Source organism: Entelurus aequoreus, linkage group LG06, assembly GCF_033978785.1.
Source record: "Entelurus aequoreus isolate RoL-2023_Sb linkage group LG06, RoL_Eaeq_v1.1, whole genome shotgun sequence".
NCBI classification, from domain to species: domain Eukaryota; kingdom Metazoa; phylum Chordata; class Actinopteri; order Syngnathiformes; family Syngnathidae; genus Entelurus; species Entelurus aequoreus.
Genome location: NC_084736.1, coordinates 69,216,499 through 69,226,603, shown reverse-complemented (window position 1 = coordinate 69,226,603; position 10,105 = coordinate 69,216,499). Strand labels below are relative to the sequence as shown.

The window sequence follows — 10,105 nt, the reverse complement described above, 5'->3', positions numbered from 1 at the left end:
CTGTTCGCTGCCGCCGGTCTGGGGCGCGCTTTAGATTTAGTAACCGATTAGTCAAAGCTATTTGAGAAAAACAGACTTTTTGTATACATTGAAACTGTTTTGGATCTTCAAAGAACAACTCCTTGAAAGATGGAAGCAAAAACAATAGTTTTGCTTTGATATTTTTTAGTGGTAGTATATTTTAATATCTGTAAAAACTAGTAAAGGATCGACCATAATCACTGCAAAAAGAGACTGTACACCAGTTTGCACACTACCTACTAAAATTAATGACCTGTGCTAAAAATCGAGTGATATAACAAACAGCAGGATTACATTCCAAATCCAATTAGGGCCCACTAATAACGTTGCTCTACCACCAGATGGCAGTATTGTCATAACAAATGAGAGGCATTGAGAAGTCAACGTAAGGTTACTGTTCCCAAATGCATTTAATCCATCACATTTCAAAACAATACAATACTAGCACAGGAAAATAAATACAAGTCTGATAAAAAAAAAAAACTGTAGCCCTTTTTATTTGGAAACACAGACAATCTGATCATGCTACACTTGGTTGCTGCTACATCTTTTTACTATTTATATATCTATAGAAAACCAAAACTACTAAAACAGCCATCTAGATGTCATCTAGAAGGGTGAACACTACATCTTGAAGCGTGTGCTCCTCACATGCCAGTGTAAAACCACCACATTCACTCCACTCTGCGGCGTCAGAAAAAAGCACGTGTTACAAAACAGTCACAATATCACATTTTCACATCAGTGCAATTAAAACCTGACCTGTTGGAGCTAGTACCAACCACAGCATGCAAGGTAATTATCCTATAAATCCCTCTCGAGTCGTCTATTTTGTGCGGCCGCAGATCTCACATGATGACCTTTGTGATCCTGCTCAGAAAAGCTTTATTAAGGTTCTGTGTGTCTGCAGCACACGTGCGGGTTTGTTTGGTTGAAGTCTGCTGCAGCATTTTAAAGTTGGAATGACTGGGTTTGAATGTTTGGGTGGCATTTTTATCATAACCCAGCGGTGGCTCGGCACCTCTGGGGGAATTATTGCTCCTTCCAACATCTGTCACTCATTTTGCTCTTTCTGTCCTTTGTTTGAATGTCAGTGATCAAGCCTGCCTCTGTCTGCTTCACACACACACACACACACACACACACATACACACACTCACACACGCACGCACACGCGCACACACACACACACACACACACACTCTTGTATTTGTTACCTTCTTGAGACCTCCGAAAAATGCCTACCTCTAGTGTTGTAGTAAAAGTCGTCATTTTACTCAACGCAAGTCAAAATTTTACAATAAAAACGGAACATTTGTGCAATATCATGACTAAATTTGGAATTTTACTCAATGACAGTCGCAATTTTACGAGAAAAGCTTAAAATCTTGGCAATTTAATGAAAAGAGTCGTATTTTTACTCTACAAAACTCACAATTGTATAAGAAAACGTTAGAATATTATAATAATAATCGGAATTTTACTTGGCAAAGTTATGACAAAAGTCATAATTTTACGCAACAACCAAAAAATTGGCAATATTGGGATAAAAGTCAGAATTTTTAAGTTAAAGTTAAAGTACCAATGATTGTCACACGCACACTAGGTGTGGCGAAATTATTCTCTGCATTTGACCCATCACCCTTGATCACCACCTGGGAGGTGAGGGGAGCAGTGAGCAGCGGCGGTGGCCACGCCCGGGAATCATTTATATGACAAATGTCACCATTTTGCATTAAAAAGTAATAATTTTACGAGAAAATATTGCAATATTACAGAAACAGAAAGAATGTGAGAAATTGTTCCCAATTTTATAAGAAAAAAGTCGACACATTGTGAGAAAAAGACTGCTTTTAGTTAATTATTTGTATTTTTGAATTTTTTGTTTGTAATTGGTTTCTAATCTTCATTATTTTCTTCATGTTATTACAGTATGTCTCTATATACATATATTTTTTATTTTTTTAAATTAATTCTGGCCAAAGGGGGCACATTTTAATTTCTTACACACACTTGTTATTTATATGTTGGTCAGTGGGGGAGCACTTACAATTTTTTACACACACTTGTTATTTCATATGTTGACCAGAGGGGGAACACTTTTAAACCCAACACACAATCAATTTGAAAAATACCTCCTTTTTGGGACCACCCTAATTTTGATAGATTTCACCACCAGGGGTGCAAATGAGATCTCTATATTTTTGTTTTTTGTAATGTACTTAAGGCCGATGACAAACGAGTCACGGACCACAGATGGCCCCGGTGCCGCACTTTGGGCAACACAGCTGTAGAAGCTAACTGTTAATGGCCACTATAGTCCTTCTTTAGCTGCCGTCATGTTTTGTCACATATTGCTGCCTTTGCACCTGTCAATGTTAACTTTTGTATGCACATTAAATCAACAAAAAAATCCTGACTTTGGAGCAATGTTCACAGACTATAGTATTTGGCTCTCGATTAGATGCAATGGTTTTCCGTATTGGAACCATGATTTATGTCCTAACTTGACATATCATATGGAAGGCACTTTTCCTTGTTGATGTCTCAAGAAGGGTGGAAATACAAGAACACACACACACTCACACATACTCACACATACACACACACACTGTACAAAACCCACATGCAGCGCCTCATTTCAGGTTCTGCAGCCTCCCGCCGGTCCCTTGCGTTATTGTATTCAACCGCCACTGAGGGTGTGTGTGTGTGTGTGTGTGTGTGTGTGTGTGTGTGTGTGTGTGTGTGTGTGTGTGTGTGTGTGTGTGTGTGTGTGTGTGTGTGTGTGATAAAAAGGGATGGGTTGGGGTGTGTTGGCCCTACAAGTACATCATGATAAGGGACTGCAGCAGCGTTTTTACGCTGCAAGACAGCTATACGACACTTTTAGCCTAAACCAGGGCTATTCAACAGGCCACAGGCTGGTTCAATTCTGGTCCAGGAATGCCATCGGGTCACTCTGACCTAAAACCAATATTTCTTGAGACAAACCCTAACTCTCCCATAACCGGCCACCGAGTTCAATCCAAAAATTCAGCAAAAGCAAATCAAAACAGTGATGTGCCGATCACAAACGCCAATCCCCTCTGGCTAAAATTGTATTTATTTTTAGTCCCCCGGCTGACAAGTCGCGAGCAGCTAATTATGTATCTCCATCCACAGTGTGGAGCCGCTCCCCTAAGTTAATGATAACCACCGCCATTACGGCAAATAAACAGATTTTCTTCATATCTTAGGTACACACCGTGAGCAAGCCAGGAGCAGGCATGCTAATAGCTAAGCTAAGCGCTAAATTAGCCACTAAGCTAGCTAGAAACAACAGAAGAAATAAGCACTAAGTTTAAGAAGTAGAAAGTAAACAGTTATTAACAGGAAATAAGTAGATTAATATGAGTCTAGAGAGAGGATAATACGAAAACTGTTGGTGTGTCAGTATTGTCACAGTCAGTACATATAAGAGGAGAGTGGATTGATCATAAATTGGCGGTGTCGACACCAAAGGTAATATAAGTATATCATCGATATTTATTTTATTTTCTCAAAATAATGTTTTTTAATTGATTTTGTTAATGTTTACAAATGTAAGAAAGTAAGTCCCTGGACACAGTAGGACTTGAAGGACATAAATGATTTAAGTGATTAGTAGATAGCACGGTAGGTTTAGTCGTTGTGTACTAATGACTTTGTTTTGCTCAAACAATTGTATGCAATAAGAGAATAACAATAATGGATTTATACCGAGCTTTTCTAGACAAAGTGCTTTACAGTGAGAACTGAGGACCCATCGTTCATTCACACCTTGATGGTGGTAAGCTACATTTGTAGCCACGGCTGCCCTGGAGGAGACTGACGTTCATTCACATTCAGACAATGGGAGGCAAGGTCTGGGAATTGACGGAAGCCGTTGCTGCTGGGGAAGCTGGATTCGAACCAGGAACCCTCAAGGTGCTGGACGGCAGCTCTACCATCTGAGCCACGCCACCCTTTATATAATGGAACTCGTTTGAATATTGTGCTGATGTTGTTAGCCTATCAGTAGCACTTACCATGTCTAAATTGGAAAAATTACAGTTAATACATCTTATCGGTATCGGTCGATCTAATGCATGGATAATCGGAATCGGCAGCTTGAATCCCTGATCGGAACATCCCTAAATCAAATATAATAAAAACACTAGCGTGTCCTGTATAGAGGAAGTTAGATCATTATAAGCATATTGGCATTTTGACATTATAACCTCCTCAGGGGTGTCAAACTCATTTCATTTTATTTTCATCGTGGGCCACGTCGCAGTCACGTAAGCACTCAGAGGGCCGCTTCATATCAGCCAGTCCCTCCAGGATTATGCAATATTGTGATTGCGCCAATTCACACCAATTCAACCAATCTCAGCAAATTATTAGTCGGCCTCGCATTTTAGCCTAATCCCTGCACTTTTTAGAACTGCAGCCAAATATGGCATTTTAGGTCACACCGTTCACAAAAGAGCGCGCAAAATCCTGTAGGGGCTGATTTTTTCTTACAAAATTGCCCTTTGATTTCATTATTATTATTATTATTATGTACCAACAAACTGATGGAAGACTTACTTTGGAATTGGAGAGGAAAGTGAGCAGATATTTTAGTTTAGCTAGTGTAGAATATAATTTGAAAAGGGTTTCAATGACAAAAAAATAAAGCTTGAAATTGCTTGTTGTATCAAACAATATTGAGTTAAGAACTGCATTTGCATGCATTACATTTTTTTTTCTGTCAGAATTTAAGTACCGTATTTTTCTGACTATAAGGCACACTTACAAATCATTTCATTTTTCTCAAAAATCGACAGTGCACCTTATTTTTGAGAAAATGAAATGACTTTTAAGTGTGCCTTATAGTCAGAAAAATACGGTACTTAGATTCTGACAGAAAAAAAAGAAGTAATTTTAGCCTAATCCCTATACTTTTTAGAACTGCAGCAAAATATGGCATTTTAGGTCACGCTGTTCACAAAGAAGCGCGCAAAATCCTGGAGGGGCTGATTTTTTCTTACAAAATTGCCCTTTGATTTGATTATTGTTATTATTATTATTATCATGTACCAACAAACTGATGGAAGACTTGTTTTGGAATTAGAAAGGAAAGTGAGCAGATATTTTAGTTTAGCTAGTGTAGAATTAAATTTGAAAAGGGTTAAAATGACAAAAAAATAAAGCTTGAAATTGCTTGTTGTATCAAATAATATTGAGTTAAGTACTGCATTTGCATGCATTAAATTTTTTTTCCTGTCAGAATTTAAGTACCGTATTTTTCGGACTATAAGGCACACTTAAAAATAATTTCATTTTCTCAAAAATCGACAGTGCACCTCATAACATGGTGCCCTAAATATTCTGGTTGTGTTTACCGACCTCGAAGGAATTTTATTTGGTACATGGTGTAATGACAAGTGTGACCAGTAGATGGCAGTCACACATAGGGGATACATGTGGACAGCAGGTTGGCTCTATTCAATAAGACCAAAACTTTGATGTTTCATTGGGAATATAGAACATTACACACGTCGCTCAAAAATCCGTCAAAATGTTTTACCACGACTTTGGTAAGCTAGGAAGCAGCTTGATGGACGACTACAGTAGTCAGACGCACTGTGCTTCAACATACGGGTATTGTTATGGTGTGTGTATAAGGACCCCAAAATGGCACCTATTAGAAGGCATTATCTGGCGTTTTGTCTCGACTTATTATGCAAAAACAACTTTTTTACTTAATTGTACCTGCTGATTATATTGTATTTGGGATCTGCACAAGTCCCAAAAGTTTGCGCACGTCCGCCATTGTAGTCCGTGCCGACGACGTTGTCAATGAGCTCCTTCTTTTTCTCTATCCTCTTGTTGTGGGGCACTCATTCTTCGCTGTTGCCATTTCTAATATAAAATAGTGTACAGTTCTAACTTATATCTGTCAATAGACTCACTATGGAAGCGCTAAAAACCACCGGTACAACAAAGATGACGGGGAGAAGACGCTGTTGAAGAGGGGACACGTAAATAAGACCGTCCAAAAAGCGGCGCATCCTGAAGAGACAGAGTGTCCACTGCAGTGGACTTTTGTATTTTTTTTTTCCCGAAATTTGTAACGCTCACAAAAACAAATGTCCACTGCAGAGAATGCTGGTTCTCAAAATAGTGCCGGGAGAAATCAGGTCTTAAGCTTTTTGAAAAAGTGGCCCTTTGAAGGATTTAGTTGAACAGCCCTGGTCTAAAGAAACCTCTTCATGGGGGCAGTGTGGACAGGAAAGAAAAAAAGGACCTCGATCTAGAAACGTCAACTTGCAATGATCTCTTTTTTGTTCAGTTGTCTCCTCGCTGAATAGGACGCAATCCAAAGGAAGACTCAACAAATATTGCTGCCTCTCCGTTTTGAGTCTCACACAAAAACTGCTTCCCCTCCAGTCGGTTTCTCGATGCAATGCCAGGACCGGCTAGTGGTCATGAGGGACATCGTGTACGGCGCAGCTCGGGATAAATCTCGTTATGAAAAAAAATCAAGCTCAGTAAAGCAGGAGGCCACGGGGTATTTTGTTTCCAGCCATTTAGATCAAGAAGAAGTCCTTTGCCCCTCCCCCACCCCGACCCAGGGTTACATGACAGTGCAGCGGTTCCTCTGCAGCGCCCCCTGCAGACGGATAGAGGTGTGATTCTGGCGCAGGCCCCGAGCCACGGCGATGCCCAGCAGCTCTTTGAAGAGCAGGACCACGTGCCAGTTGTACTTGGCCGAGCATTCCACGTAGCCGCACTTCCAGGTCTTCTTGACCAGGACCGACACGGCCCTGCGAGGCATGAAGCGCTGACGCTGCAGATCCCGTTTGTTGCCCACCACCAGGATGGGCACTTCGCTGCTGCTGCCTTCCCTGCAAAATGTCCACACACACACACAAACACGTGTTAGCATGTGTGGTGCTGCTGGCTGCTTGTGCGGCGCAAGAAGATCATCTATTCGCAGCTTTCCTCCTGAGGTGTGAGGGGGCGGATTGGAGGATTAGAGCTCATGCATGGACTCAAGGGCGGGGCTCCCAGCACTGCCGTGTACTAGTACTGCTTGCAAGCACTTTGGAGTGTGAAAAGATATTTGACATGTAATAAATTAGTGAGTGGAGATGTGTGTTTGGAAAGCACAGCTTTCATGTAAACGTCATTTCCTGGCCATCAACTGCGATAACTTAATTGAAAACAAGTTCGATACCCCTGAGATAATGGATCATGTCGGCATTGTTTGTTCCGCCAATTATATCGGGTACGGTGTTACTTACTGCGGTCCTACCGTAAATGATGACCTCATCAAAGCAACAATGTGCTTGCTGGCTTAGGCCCCGTTTACACTAAGCCGGATAAGGTTATCCAGGGTAAATCACACCTAACCGTATCCGTGTCCACACACAACAATGCCACCGTTTAAGACCCCCACACCCCTTCGTCCGGCGGCGCAAAGCGACCTAGTACGCATGCGCGGAAAATGCACACGTCATAGTCACCTCCAGTGTTGCTTTGTGTGCAAGTTCTTAAATTTAACTTATCCGAACAATATCCAGTGTTGTGGTATTTCAATTAACTGGAATCCAGTGTGCTGTGGGGCCCTGTTGTAGTGAATCACACCTGAGACATAATAAATTAATCAAATCTTTATTAGACACGTAAACAATGTGATAAAGAACATTTTACAACAATCAATCTAGGGATCTAGATATCTGGTCAGGACACTCCTCACTCTTTTGCCTTCACCTTCATTGTCCATTCCTTTTTGGTGACTTTATATACTCTGGACCTAGACGTTGAGTCCGCGACATACATGGCGGACAATAACTGATACAGTCTGCTTTGCCAGTCCAAATGCATTCACTGTTTTCCGTAGTTTTCCCTCGACGGCCAGGTAATACAAAGCACACGCTACCTTTTTTATCACATCCACGGGAGCCCGCATTCTCGTTGACTCTCCTTCGACAAATGGACAAAGTTTTTTGCTAAGTAGAATCACAGCTGACCTCGACATTGGAAAGTTCTCTTGCCGTCTAAGAAGTGTTGTATCCGAAATAGCTGCAATCGCTTTCTCATAAGGTATTCATGTGTGATTTCCACAAGCGTCTGTACATGTACAAGAAGGAGAAACACGGGCATGTCTGGATGACTCGCCTCCATATTTCCAGTGGTTAGCTCCGAGTTACGAAACCGCTTTATGATGAAGCTGGCTGTGGCGCGTTCTTTCTGACATCACTTCCTGTGTGGGGTGCGGACTTTCTGGGGTCACTTCCTCTCCGAACTCAGTTTGTAAATGATCAATGAGTCCATACAAAGCTAAGTGCCGGAGATTCAAGAAATACACGGCACACTTACCCGTGTAAAATTTGTCCGAGGAGGGGGACCTTAAACACTGGTTTAGTGTGGCTGAAGCGGGGCTTAGGCTAAATAATTATTCGTTTAAGGGGTTAAACGACTTGGCCTTATAGTTTTTCCACAGTCTGGAATTGTTCCCACTTTCCGGCTACGGATTGTAAATGTGCAAGTTGCTAGGGCTATAAAGTGCTGGTTATGCGGGGTGGGAATAAGGCATCTTCCTTCCATACTTTTAATCTAATTTCACACCTCAGGAAGGATCACACACAGTGTTTATGCAGCAAAATAAAAAGAAGTGACCGGCAGTATTGGAACAAACTGCCCAGCTAAAAATAGTTTATAGTTTCACTGTTTGTAAGAGCCCAGATGTTCATACTTTGTTGTTAGACGGATGTTTGTGCCATATCGAAATGTGCGGCTTTCTAAATTGTATACTGCAGCTGTGCAGTATAGCCTTATTTGATTGGATTCCTATTTGTAGACTAACCTGTCTTATTTGTTGATAGTAAAACATTTCATTTTATCGGTCAAAAATATTTAAATGACTATTTTATTTAGACAAAATTTTAAAAAAATTAATATAATACATTTTCTATAACTTACATTGTAGTATTTGTCTTACTTTGCACAAACGGTGTTATGGCTTGTCGTTATTGGCGTGACCCCAGGATGCAGGGACAGGGTGCAAGTACAATGGTTTTATTAAGTTAAAATGGAACTCGTGCACACAAAACTAACGGCTGTTGAGTTAGCGTAGCGAATAAACATTGATGATCCAGCCCTTTACAAAGGAACAGGGCAGGTGTAAGAAGCAACCTGATTGGCAACCAGGGACAGGTCTGTCCTTATATGTGTTATATATGTCGCGGCGTACATCAGCAGCCAAATTAGGAGCGTTTGTAACCCATTTTTTTAGTATTGGGATCAGTCACTACGTTGATTTCTCAAATAGTTAGTTTTTTTGTATTTTCACACCTATGTGTGAAGTCCAAGTGTCCATGCACACTCTCAAATGCGACTATTGGTCATACGCCATGTGCCTCTCGTACACTGGGGGGCGCTGAGTTCCTTTTAGCGCGGTTAATTAATTTATTTTCTGGTTGACCTATATGATGTCACATTAGGTGTCTATGGCTTACACCAACTGAGAATCATGAAAACAAAACTTTTGAATGTCTTGGAGTTCATTCATAAGGCTCTGTGGATTGATGTAAGGAATTTTTAAATTCGAAGAAAAATATACTGTTCTGCTATTTTTCTGGACTATCTTGCCAGTTGTGTGGAATACAGAGTTATTGTTAATCAGTTTGGAAATGCTGCGTGAATAGGTTTGTGTACGCTTTATTATTCTCCTTGTAATTTGTAATACCTGCTTCATTCTCTTTCATACTTTGTTCGGGAGTCTGAATTAAGCCGGCATTCAACACTTCCTTATTATTTATTAAGTAAATCTCTGTTTCTTTTTTTCTACCTTCGATGCACTTGAACATTTTCTTGTCACGGACTCGCACAGCTGTGGTAGTTGTGACCCCAAGATGCGGGAGACAGGAGGACGACGTACAGGTAAGAGTCTTTTAATGGCCACAAAATGGCACGAGGTGCAACAGGGAAGTGCATGAAAACCATAAACAGCATATAAGGAGATTCAGACAGTATGTGACATTTAACACAGAATAATCCTCGAGCCCTGACGAACAGGCGAGGCAGGAATTTA

The 10,105-nt window shown here is 40.8% G+C and overlaps 1 protein-coding gene across 1 annotated transcript in view; it reads right to left on the bottom strand.

The window, feature by feature from the left end:
- Positions 1–493: 493 nt before the first annotated feature.
- The window catches only part of rasl10a (RAS-like, family 10, member A), a 75,297-nt gene continuing 65,685 nt past the window's right edge, over positions 494–10,105 (bottom strand). Inside the window, exon 4 of the mRNA XM_062051370.1 lies at positions 494–6,914. Within this exon, the coding sequence (XP_061907354.1) occupies positions 6,644–6,914 (271 nt within the window). The 3' untranslated portion in view covers positions 494–6,643. The remainder of the gene's footprint in view (positions 6,915–10,105) is intronic.